The sequence below is a fragment of the Chironomus tepperi genome, unplaced genomic scaffold (genome assembly GCF_022539635.2).
Source record: "Chironomus tepperi strain 1889 unplaced genomic scaffold, CSIRO-AGI_Ctep_v1 contig_85, whole genome shotgun sequence".
Lineage (NCBI taxonomy): Eukaryota > Metazoa > Arthropoda > Insecta > Diptera > Chironomidae > Chironomus > Chironomus tepperi.
The window spans coordinates 3,922,922-3,936,143 of record NW_027226207.1 but is presented as its reverse complement, the minus strand read 5'-3'; the positions used below and the strand labels follow the sequence as shown (position 1 = coordinate 3,936,143).

The following is a 13,222-nucleotide window of genomic DNA, read 5'->3' as shown; positions in this document are numbered from 1 at the left end:
TCTAATCCAAAGTTAATGTGGTACGTAATTTTTTAGAAACTTTTTTCAAAATATTCGTTAATTGTGAAGGCGCCAGAATTTTGTTTACTATTCTTATTTTCATATAAATTGTGCTTTAGTTAATAATTTAGACAGTAAAATGGAAGATATACAATCATTAAACTCTGAAAATCATCAAACTGGTAAGAATTCATACAAGTTCATATGATTAAATGTGAAAATAATGAGTTATTGAAATTTACAGGTACAATTGCAAAGAAACAGCTTATTAACGTACAAAAGACAAAGATTCCGTTAAAGGATTCAATTAATAATAATAAAACAAAAGACAGCGATAAACATACATTAAAGAAGAAAGTTTTTGGTGCTGAAAAGCAAATTCAAGGTTTTGACGAAAATGAAGAAGTTGAATGCTTTCAGGCAGCCAAGAATGGATTGTGTCACTGCAATGGACATAACAGAAAAAGTAAGGAATTATACTTAATGAGTTCTTATTGTATTAATGCATTTAAATCATTTGAATTTAGGTATTGGATCTAATTTCTACGACTTGACACCGACACCAGAATTTCTCAATTTTCTGGATGTCACCTCTAACCCCTCAAAGATGCTTCATTTAATGATGAATGATCCCAACTATGGAGCACTTTTTAACGAAAAAGATCCAATGGAGGAACTTAAAGAACCGACAGAATTAATTCCAAGATCGAAGAGTCCAGCAGCTTATTTTGAAGAAGATTCACATGATCTAGATATAACACCATTACCTTCTGAAGATGTAGATATGCCAATACCTGAAGAAAAACAAAATCCAGTAAAGACTGAAGATTAATCAATGGAAGTAATAAAATAGACATTAAGTTGAAACATACGAAATTTCATTTTATTTATATCTTGTATTTATTAATATCACAATGTATTATAATTTTTCTTGTTATATTGTTTTTCAGTAAGAAAAGTAATTCTAAGGAAGTTTTGATATTTCAATGAGAAAAGAAGAAGGTTCTCTGATAGATGCTAAAGGAAAACACAAGTCGTCTTATTTAGTCTGATGTAGGAAGTAGTTAAGAAAATTGGGAAATTCGTTATTATTTTTTTTCCGTAGATCTAAGTTTTGTTATCTATTGATATTTTGAGGAAAATTGAAATGCTTAATTAAATTTTTTGGTTGTTTTCATCATTCTTATAAAAAACGCTTATACACATCACTACTTATGCACACTGTTTGTCTCAAAATCCTTCAAAAATTGTTAAATAGTTTCACATTAAATTCGCTACTGAAAAAATTTCTATTCATTAATTTTGTCATAATTGGAGATATCATTAAATATGGACATGACTTTCATTTTTTTCCTTTCATCCCTTCATATCGATAAAAAGTTGAATAAACTCAAAAAATCACCTTTAAAATTCGATTTTATAGCACCCAATTTCAATTAAACACTTTTCTCATTAATTTTGTTCACAATTTGCTTCATCAATAAAATCTCCTCAGAAGTAGAAATAAATAATGGATACATAGAATTTTTGATATATTTTTTTTTTTTTTTTTTGTTTTTGTTTGTATAATAGACATAGTTTAGAACTCAATACAAAAAAACAAGGAACATATTGTCAACTTAGAATAAAATATTGCATAGAATAAAAGTACTTTTAGTTAGTATCAGAATTGTTATGGTTATTTTCTCCATAAACCTAAAAATGCACAAATAATTTCATTAGTTCCAATTAATATAATTAAATTATGGTTTGACCTACTTGAGATTGTGACGAACTATCACTTTCAATAAGCTCAGATAAGAAATTTTTATTTTGAAGATAATCAAGTAATCTTCTTGGTAATGGCAAGGTTTCGATTAAATCCTTCCGCTGCACTGCTTTCAATATAACAAATCTACAACAACAAAAGCATATGTTTTAATCCAATAACAATCAATCAAATTAAATGACATTACCTGCACATGTGTTGGAGACTCTGGACATGCCTAAATCTAGACACTGGATTTAATAATTGTACACGCATTGGCCCATGTTCAGGTCGACGATGTAAAAAGAAAAGATATCGGCCACTCCTTGAGTGTTCAACCGCATTCTCGATAAATTCCTTTATAGTTCGTGACTTGTAAGAGCATTTAATTTGAGCACATGATCCAAATGAAAATGTTCCCTGCTCTTGTTCTATCCGAACGTGTCGAATACAGCCATTGAGTTTTACGGTTAATGAAAATATGTAATTTAAATCGGAACTATCACGCACTATGAAGCTGCCATCTGAAACATTTTCATTTAGTAAATATTATGTGATTGTTTAATATGTTTTTGTTGTCTTACCAGGCTCATTTGAGAGAATCTTTTCAGCTGCTTCTGACGTTAATGGACCCCAATACCAGCCACACTAAAAGTAACATAGGAAATTAAATAATTTGTAACCGATTTGTTGCGTGACATCTACGCAACTGTTGTGCGACATAAAAATCAACGTTTCACAAATAAAATGTTTCACTTCACAAAACAGTTGCTCAAATGTCACAGCGACAAAATCACTTACCTCACGAACTTTCTCAATATTTGCTGCAAAATCCAGTGTTTCACTGTCTTTCTTATCAGCATTTTGTGAGTCAGTGGAAGGTTTTACATCTGAAATTAAAATAAATTACCATAATTAATCAAAGCGAATAAAGCAACTACAATTTATTACCTTTTCCTGGCAATGGCGGTAAAGCTCGAGTTGATAAATTGACTTTCTTTTCTTCGTCTTGTATGTGCGTTAAGTTAACATTTCTCGACGGAGAGGTTTGATGAGATTTTCTAAATCTAAAAATACTACAAAATTTTTGCTTTAAATTTAAACTTATCGAAAATTGTGACTTCTTTGTTGCCGTTGTTGGACTTGCATATTTGCTATTACTACTATTATCGCCTTTAATTTTAATGCCATCAGAATTTTTCCTTAATATTTTGGAACCTGAATCAATATTTGTGTAATTATTATTATTACTGCTATTTGCTGATTGTAAGATTTTTGATTTAATTCTATCGCCAGATATTTTACGTCCACTTTCATGATTTACTGTAAATGAATGTGACGTCACGACACTTGAGCTCGTATTTGATAATTTCCTTGAACAATTATCATTTCCAGCCTCTGAACGCTTCTTTCTTTTACTACGCTTATTTTTACTTCTATGAAATTTATGACACTTTGATGAATTTCCACAAAGTAGATTATTATCAGACATTGCACGATGCTGATTCCTATAAGCTTGGTGTTGTGCATTTCTGTCAATCTGATTTGATTCAATAACATCAATAGGTAATGTATAAATATCAGAGTCTAATGGAACATTATAAAAATCACTTATTTCAATATTATGGCCAAGTTGATCGTGTGACATTGCTTGCGTTATAAATATTGAGTCATCTGCTTTGTTAGTTGGAACACTTAATGAATTATGTGAACTTGATAGTCGACTGTTTAAGGAATTTTTAGAGTTCGGATGAGATGAATGTGAATTACAGACATTTGATGCTCCTGTATGATGGCAAAAGCTGTAGAAAATTGACGATGTTGTAGTTGTTGGCGTTAGATTTGTATTATGAAATTTACTTCGAAGGAACTTGTCGAATTTTTTCTGGAAGCTGTTGCTTTGAAACTTATTAATATTGCTACTACTACAATTATTCTTATTATATGCATTATTATTATTATTGGTGTCACCGTGTATTGCCGTCGAATGACCTTTGGATCGGTACTTTTCATAAAACAGTTCATCGGTATTGCAATAGAGTTGTGATCTAGCATCAACCTTCTTCTTTTCTAACGATCTAACAATTCTTTTTGTGCACAATATCGTATCCTTATTATCCTTATAAATCACATCATATTCGGCATTTGGCTCATCATAAATATCCTCATCGGAATCGACAATATTTATATTAGAATTGCTATTCTTGTTGTTTGTTAAATACGATGGCTTATGATAATTATTTAGGAAGGAATCACTTCCGTATATGCTATAACTGTTTGACACAAATGTTCTGGATTTTAAATAATCACTTTCCATATCTCTTTTATGCTGTTGCTGTTGTTGTTTCTTTAATTTTGCGGCTGCATGTCGCTCACAGTAATAAACCTCTTTTGTGGCTAAGTTATGAAATGTATTGATGGCTTTTCGTATAATATTTTGCGTTAATCTCGATGCATAACTTTGAATATGAGTTGTTCTTATGACAGTGCTAGGCGCCGTACTTGAAGTACTTGTAAAATTTGGTGGAAATTTTGAATTTGGATAATTGTCCTGAAATTCTAGTGGCGGTTCATATATAATTGAACTGGATATCTTCTTAATGGTATGAAAATTCTCAGCACTCATTCCACTGTCCGAATCAAATTGAGAAAATTCCTCAAACTCGTCCGAATTAAAATCTGCATGCTAAAAAGATTTAAAAAACGAGTATGAATGTATGAAAATGAAGTCAGCACAAAGAAGAAGACGAATGTGAGTAAACAAAGTTATGTGAATCATCGTAAGCTCTTATTTGATGTGTATAAAAGAGATAATTAAGTGTATTGATGTAACAATAATAAATGTCATTCAATTTATACTCTACTTACTTCATTTTCTCGGGTGTGTGATGTAAATCCAGAATCATCTGATAATGAAATTGCATTTAGCTCAAAGCTATTGTTGCTAATTAAAGGAATTACACCAGTTGAGGATAAATTAAAATTCGATTCATTTTGCTCCATTCCTTTTGAAATGAAATTTTCCGATTTTCAGCCTTTTCCCCGCCTTTCCTCACCATATAAACATCTTTCTATGCTTTCTGTGCTTATTGAGAAGATTAATTGATAGAATACATTGAGATTTCCTCAACGAAGACTGGATTTTTTAATTTATTTAAACTTTTTTCTATTTTTCAAGAGATTTTTTTCGTATTTTGAACTTCGGCGCGGACTCTCAAGTGGTCCCCATTTTACGCAGTTGTTTGGCCTTGCTTTATTATTAATTTGATGTATTTAGAAATGTAAAACATAGTAAGCTTACTATGATAAAGATATAATTTTATAAATAAACTTTCTTGTTATGCTAATTAAATCGATTTAAATATTCTGGTCTGGAAGTTCAAGAACCAGTGAAATTGTTGCTCATATTTGAATTTTAAATGACAGTTGTGCAATTCGTTGCTTAGTCTTGCTCAAAGTTTATTTACATCAAGGGTAATTACTTCTAGACCTTCGTTAATTCATTTTTTAACAGCGAAATCCTCCAAAATGGAGGCTTATTTCGCCTATTTTATTTTAGTAGCATCACTAATTTATGTTTTAGTTACAAAGTAAGTTGTATAATGCCGTGAAAAGTGTGTAATTAAGGTAAAACTGTATAATTCATCACAAATCTATTTTTAGAATTATTCCAAAAATTATTGGATATTTATTGATGAAACTTACGAACATCAAGATTAATTTCGGCAGTATATCGTTATCGAAAGCACGTAACATTCAAATTATATATAAAGGATTTGAAGTACAGATCGAGGAAATTGCATTCAAAAGTAATTTTCTGAACTCAGAGATTTCTAATCCTATACAAATATTTATTCGGGATGTCCGGATCAATAAGAATCTTGAATTTGCTGACGAAAGTTCCAGTAAGGATGTCAAGAAGAGTCAAAAGGTTCACGAGCCGATTAAACAAATTCCATCAATTATCGTGACCTTAGTCCAAGTAAGATCAAATGACTAATTATGGGTGTGCTGATTATTACATATTAATGTGGAATAAACATTATTTACAGTTTTGTGGATTCAATGTTTCAAATATATCGTTAGTATTTCACAACGAAGACGGTTGGTGGCTACATGCATCGACTGAGAAAATTGACTTGGATGGATGTTTCGTTCACAGAACACATAGTTTAATGTTTGCCGTTAATCTAAAAGAAGTACATGTAAGTCGTCGCATTAGAAAATGTCATATTGCCGAAAATGCATAATTTCTATTTTACTGCATTGCAGATGAAAATGTTGAAGCACAAACATTCTTCAAAGACTGTACAGCCCTGTTTAGCGGAATTATCGTTTGGAATCAACGTTGATGGAACATTTGATTCTAGCAAGAACATATCGTTTGATGTAAGTGATCTCATAGATATTCTTTATGTATTTAACGATTTTTTGAGATTTGAAAAATCAATTTTGTTCAGAAAGTCAAAGTTCATTTCTGTTCAGTTCATTTAAATTTTCAAAATTCGTTGATTTATTATTTATCATTTTATTATATCTTGCGACACTAATTGATTGCAACAATGTATATAAAAATGCTAATGTCATGCTTATTTATTTGTCACATTAGAAACTACAATTATCGCTTGACGCGCCGACATTGAAATTGTTTAGCGGATTTTATGAATTTGTGCAAGACTGGAAAATGAAGAAAGCTAAATTCTCGCAACACCAATTAGTTAAGAATGTCCCAAGTGAAGTTCCTGTTGAGTCTGAATTATATGAGACGATTAAACGTTTTGCACCACTCATACCAAAAAACTTAACGGTTGATATTCAACATACATCACTTACAATATTACGTGAAATTGAATACATGAGTAGTTATGAATACAGAGCGTCCATAAAAGAAATAACTCTAAATTGGAAATTAAATTTCGCACAAGATATTTTCAAAATATCATCAACTTACATAAATTGGACGTTAAACGAATTAGTAATTAGTACAATGAATGATGATGGAAAAGTGACTTTGGACCAGCACACAATTAACTTTCAACTCAACAAGGAAGTCGTTACTCTATATACAAAGTTAAAATCATTTAAATTGACATACAATCATTGCAACATAATCGATTGGATAACGAAGAATATAACGAATCCTGAAAAAGATAAATATAAAGTTTTAGTTCCTACAAAACCCAAACCAGTAAAAGAAAGTAAAATTTCATTTGAAGATATTGAGAAATTGATTGGAAAATGTTCATTCAAAAATACTGCTGAGTTGTGGGATGTATCAACAATATGTAAATTATCTAACAATCAAGTGTCAAGCATAAATCTAGCCCACACTAATTTGTCACTCAAACAGTCTGATGATCAGAAACGTAGTTGGAGTGTGGAGTTGATAATTGAATCTTTATGCTTTTATCTTGATTCCGATTTGAAAAATATTAGTGGAAGTAATTTAAAAAAGACTCATGTAAGAGGCAGTGCATTTTATATAGGATTTTTATTAAGCACATTTTCCGATTATGGACCATGCAAGAAAATTGAACTAACAGCACATACAATTCGCACTGAATACAGTAAAGCTTTATCAGCATTTTTAATGGAAGCTGTAAAATGTATAAAACAATATACATCATTAAAAAGTAAAGAAGCAATTTGCAGTAATCAATTACCGAAAAAACAGAGCATGAATTTAAAGCAAATTTTTGGAAATACCTTTATTACGAATATCAAAGTCACAGATGTTACAACGTTCTTTATTAATCAATATGATATGTGCACGTTCCTTAATCTACCCGAAACAACAATCAATTTCCAACCTGATAAGAAAATTCTTGAACTGAGTCGATTACAAATTTCATTTGTCGATTTCTCAAAAAATACATCGATTAATAATTTATCGGAACATGCCAAAATCTTTATCGCAACCAAAATGGTCCGTTTTGAGCATTCAATTGAGGAGAATATTGTCTTTATTTATTTCGTCCATAATATTGAGGCTTCATGGAATCCAAATTGTCACATGCATTTGTTCACATTAAAGGAAGAGATTCAAGAGCTGAAGAACAGCTTATGTACTGCTTTAGACATAAAAAAGACAGAGCCAGCACCTCCAAGGAAGTTAAATCTCCCTAAAATTGAGCTATTCATTAAGGAAGATTTTACATTTCAAGTAAAAATGTCAACCAGGCATTCAATGAGTGGCAAAATTGCAAATATTTATTTAACGACCAAAAAAGGGATTCAGTACTCATTTAAAAATGTCCAAATTGCTATAGACTCGATTAAAATGTTTGAATTTGATGACATTCTAGTAACTGCCTTAGATGAGCTAAAAGTATTGACTGAGGAACGTAAAAATTATGAACAATTTAAGTTACCAAGTAATAAAGTATGGATGATAAAAATTGGAGTTTTTAAAGGAATCTTCCCTTATGATCATGACTTTTCTAGTGCTATTAAGGATGAATTTGTCAGCATTTATAAATGGCTAAAAATTTTGCATAAATATAAAAAGTCAGCCTTTACTGAACGCTCGCCACTTCCGCGTGATTTAGTTATTCAAATTAATGAATTTTTGCTGGAAATGAGCGATGATCCATTTGAGGTAAAGTTACGTGATAATTATGTGCTCTTGCTAGACGAGTATACTGAAAGTTTAAAGCGCAAAAAGACTCTTGACCAAAAAATTAACGAATTAAGATCACAGAGATTACTGCTCCCATCTGGTTATGTAGAGGAGCTTAATGAAAAATTAATTACTAAAAATTCAGAGATTTACATCGACCGTTCGAAGAAAATGTACGAAACTCCACCGCGTACGAGGCTATTCGCATGGATTATGACTCGTCTAGAACTTTTCTTTATGGCTGATCCATCAATTCATGGCTATGATAATGTAACACAAAATATGCAAAATATTGATGAGGAATCACCATGGCCAGAGGAACCGATAGAATTTGTAACGTTATGGTGTCGAGCTATAAATTGGGCATGTCAGGACTGGCAATTTTTATTGCGAGATTACCCGCAGCCGATGTTTCATGTTACAAATGCACACATGTTTGGTCTTCTTTGCGGTGCCGAACAATTAGCCCCAAAAAGAGCGCGACGTGATGTAATTGTGGAAATTGGTGAACCATTTGAAAATTATACAATCCAAAGGGGAATGACTTCACTCAAATTTTACCATGATTTTGACTGGGAACTTGACTATTTATGTTACGCATTTGGACCATGTTGGGAACCAGTTATTGCTCAATGTAATTTAAGTATTGAAAAGATAATAGCACCGTCAAAGGATCCAAGTATGCCGTTACCATTTTGGGATAAAATGAGGCTCTTATTTCATGGCAGTTTGACAGTCATTGCTAAACAATACACAATTCTCCTTCATGCCTCTTTAGATCCTTACAATACGACAGAAGAAATGGAATTGACATGGCATAATTGTGGAATTGTATGGACTAATGCGAAATTCATGTTTAAAGGAGATCTTCAAATTTGGGTACGGACTGCATCACGTTATGATGATTGTCGATTAATTCATATGCCAAGTTTGAAGCTTACATTTAAATTAAATTGGATATGCAATGGAAATCCAAATGATCATCATGCAGTTGTTCCTTGTGCACCGGATAAACTTCCTGAATATTCAAGTAATCAAGTCCATGACTCTTATAGGGCATTTCGTTCACAAAACGTAAACATATCCATCACATTTGAGACCAAATACAGTCAAAATGGTGAATTACCAAAATTAGATTTGTATGGAAGTACTTTGAGGTGGTTTGAAAGCTTAAAGCTGATTCTGTCGGGTGTCACAAGACCAACAAGGCGTGGAACAGTCTTTAATAATGTTCGTCCACCAAAGAAGCCTTTAAGTAGACATTACAAGAAAGCTCATCTGTCATTAAGCTTTCATTCATTTCAAGTTAGTTACTGGATGTCACATGCATTACATCGTGGATTTCAATTAAATGGTGGACGAGTTTCATATTCCAGTGAGCATACATTAGCATTAAATCCTATTGATGATGGACTGATTCATAGACCAAGAGCTGAATGGTCAATACTTTATATGAACTGTGAACTTAATGATGCTGAAATATGGCTAAGATCAGTTGAGAATAATAGCGAGAAGAATGATTCAAGTTCTGAGAGTATATCCAACATGTCACGTGATATTTGCAGAGACTATTTCCTAAGTGTTGCTAAAGTCTCTTATGGGAGGGAAGCAAAGGCTATGATAAATCTTGATGATAAGAGACAAAAGGAAACTCCAACACATAAGCTTGTCGTATATGATTTAAAAGGTGCGTGGACGAAAAATAATCGTGACATTGCATTTGGCTTGTTTGATTCATTTTGGAAGTCACAGAAATTAAAAGCAAATTTGTCAACGGAAGCTCTTAAAGGAATTATTAAAGATCATAATAAATCTCAGTCATCAGAAACGACAACAGCCGCAGCAACTGCTAAAAATACATTGACACGAAATAAGCCACAACAACAGACATCTCATTCAATTTCAATGCTGCAAAAACTCGTGTCTGAAACTGATCATAAGTTTGTGGTTTTCAGTGATGACTTGTCAAATGAACAATCAACAGAACAGCAATTAAAGGGACTTAAAGCATGTCAAGATAATGATGTGATGCATCATAATTGGTTTATTTCCTTGGTGAATTCGCAAGTATTGCTGAAAGGCTGTGAAACATCTGGATATGTAATTTTGAGTGCGGCAAAGGCTGAAATTTTACAACGCGTTCATCGTCCCGTTTGGCGTGATAGTGCCGTTGTGTCTAAAACAACTTGGGTTGGATCACTTGAATGCATGCAATATTATGCGACTGTTAATGATGAAGACACGACAGAAATGACTAAAATTATGTGGCTGACTCTTGATAATATTATTCAAGAGAATGAAAAAGCAGCATCAGACATGCCTCATAATTTAGCTAATTTAGCTAGTGGGCAAAGTGTCGGTGGTGTTGTATCAGTGGGCAGTTCCAATGACCGGTCAGAATCAGGCAGTAAAGTAACAACACCAAATCAATTGCAACGAATTGTTTCACGATGTAAATGTGAATTTTTCTATGTAAGTTACGGCGAAACAACGATCGACAACATGACGGAAGTTCCAGCATTACCACCACCTGAAGAAACTTTAAGTCCATGGGAGAAACAAAACGAACCAATTGATTCATTTACTTTAATGCATCACGATTTGAATGTGCAAACATCATCGACACAATATTCCATGATACTTGATATAATTAATAATTTGTTACTGTATGTGGATCCAAGTCGACGTGAACGACATGAAAATTTAATGAAGAAACGTTTTGAACTTAAATTTCATAGTCTTGAAGATCAAAAGCGTCCAATTCAACATCTTCAGACAGAAATTCTCAGTTTAATGTCACATTTGAGACTCTTAGAGAAGGACATTCATTTTCTAGCAAAAGCACGAGTCGATGGCGAAGACACAGAGGATTTAAGAAATGAATATAATGATGTGCAACGGCAAATTAAAGATTGTAAAGAGGAACTTTCAAAAAAGAGTGACGAACTAGAAATATTACTTAGTTGCTATAAAGAAAGTCAATTGAATACATCACGTACAACAGTCATTAGTAAAGACAAACCAATTTCAATTGTACGATGCAATGAGATATGCTTTAAGCATGCTCAGTGGCGTTTGACGGAGGATGATGGACAAATTGGAATAGCTGATTTAATTTTGAGTAACTTCCTTTACACCAAAAATTCGAAAAGTGATGAATCCATTGAACATTTACTTGAACTTGGTTACATTCGAATAAACAATTTAATTCCTACGGATACGTACAAGGTCATATTGAGTCCAACTGAAATTCAACGTGATATGCCCATTGATCATAAGCGCGTACTACGTGTTTTTTGTCGAGAGAAACCGCCCGTTGGTGGTATTTCAGTCAAAGAGCATTTTGAAGTCAATGTTGTTCCTATAACAATCGCAATTAGTAAGAAATTTTACACAACCATGCTTAAATTCTGCTTTCCTGATCGTGACACTACTGCTTATGTTGAAGAAATTGATGGAAAGCCGTCAAAGAAGTCGAAATCAAAGAAACATGAAAAGAAGGACTCGAGCTTTTATGTTAAAATTGAGAAAGACGATGCTGAGATTGTAAGTGCTGATTTGATATACTTAATGGGTTATTTGTTTGTGATGTCTTTTGGAATCTAGATTAACTTTAGCTTTCAATGGCCTTAAAGCCAATATTTTATCCCATTCATCCAAGGACATCACTTACACACGACCCCATAAAATCGATTTGTCTATGATCTTTAAAAATTAATAATTTTTCAGATGCGTGAAAGGGCGAAACAAAATAAGCTATTTAGCTACATAAAAATTCCACAAGTCATTGTTCGTTTGAGCTATAAAGGAAATAAAGAGAAAAACTTGGAAGACATCACGAATGTTTGCTTGACAGTTCCTAATCTTGAATACCATAACGTCACGTGGACGTGGCTAGATTTATGGTTGGCAATGAAAAATGACAGTCGTAAGGTCTTATTATCACAGGTATGCTAATTGGCACATGATGTAATGTATGCATATACTTAACTATTATTTCATCCTCAGGTAATAAGTCAAAAGCTGAAAATGAAGTCACCGCTATCGTTGATTGAAGAGAAGCCGCAAGATGACGATGAAAAGATTCGCATTATTTTTGGACATCGTCATAATCAAGATCCAAAAACGAGTAGCAAGACGAAACTTAACAAAAGTTAAACATTTTTCTATAGTATTCTTAATGTTCTCATCACATGCGTACCAAGCTATTCTTATTATATTTAAAAGTTTACCAATATTAGTAAATATCTAATTAAATTAAATAAAGGAACAATAATATAATGTGCAATTTAAATTCCTTATTATTCTTCATCTCGGTTCTTTTAGAACTTTTGTTTATGTAATTAAAGATTTGGCTTCGATTGATATATGCTGAAAGATTTGAGAGGCTGAATTCCACTCTTCAATTATTTAACATTTGCTAATTGTTTTGGCAATAAGATGAAGAAAAGTCATGGCTTTGAATATGATGAATCATGAACCATCCTTAAGATTTCAAGGCTATTTATTGAGTTAACAACTTTTAACGAACTTTCAAAATTAAAATTTTCAACGGATTTTTGAAATTCAAATTTTTGCTTCACTTTAAAAGTTCTTCGCATCTTCATAAAAGAAATTTTTGTCATTTCTTCAGCAACCTTCAACAGGAACAGATCAAAGGTAAGTTCCGGTAAGTACCCTACATTATTCACAAATTATTACTTTAATTAAACCTTTTGAGTAACAACACAAAGCAGAAAGAAGTGAATTAAATCCATTAAAATCATCAAAGCAATCAAGTTGCCACAAAAAAAAATGTTGACAAAACGAGCATTTCAACAAAGCAAGTCATGTTATATCACAAAATTCATTCAGGC

At 32.2% G+C, this 13,222-nt stretch overlaps 3 protein-coding genes across 3 annotated transcripts; 2 read left to right on the top strand and 1 right to left on the bottom strand.

The window, feature by feature from the left end:
• Positions 1-55: 55 nt before the first annotated feature.
• Positions 56-876, top strand: LOC139086262 (uncharacterized). The gene is made up of 3 exons (XM_070634666.1): positions 56-182; positions 245-466; positions 528-876. The coding sequence occupies exons 1-3, from the start codon at positions 140-142 to the stop codon at positions 830-832; spliced, it is 570 nt and encodes a 189-aa protein (XP_070490767.1). The 5' UTR covers positions 56-139; the 3' UTR covers positions 833-876.
• Socs16D (Suppressor of Cytokine Signaling at 16D) lies at positions 877-4,961 on the bottom strand. Its single transcript, XM_070634664.1, has 7 exons — positions 4,616-4,961; positions 2,699-4,433; positions 2,549-2,637; positions 2,332-2,395; positions 1,956-2,271; positions 1,759-1,894; positions 877-1,695 (listed from the first exon to the last, which is right to left on the bottom strand). The coding sequence occupies exons 1-7, from the start codon at positions 4,748-4,750 to the stop codon at positions 1,654-1,656; spliced, it is 2,517 nt and encodes an 838-aa protein (XP_070490765.1). The 5' UTR covers positions 4,751-4,961; the 3' UTR covers positions 877-1,653.
• Positions 4,962-5,204: 243 nt separating this feature from the next.
• hob (bridge-like lipid transfer protein family member hobbit) lies at positions 5,205-12,654 on the top strand. Its single transcript, XM_070635068.1, has 7 exons — positions 5,205-5,337; positions 5,411-5,729; positions 5,800-5,952; positions 6,020-6,136; positions 6,357-11,912; positions 12,096-12,314; positions 12,375-12,654. Exons 1-7 carry the CDS (start codon positions 5,276-5,278, stop codon positions 12,522-12,524), a joined length of 6,576 nt encoding a protein of 2,191 aa, XP_070491169.1. The 5' UTR covers positions 5,205-5,275; the 3' UTR covers positions 12,525-12,654.
• Positions 12,655-13,222: the final 568 nt, after the last annotated feature.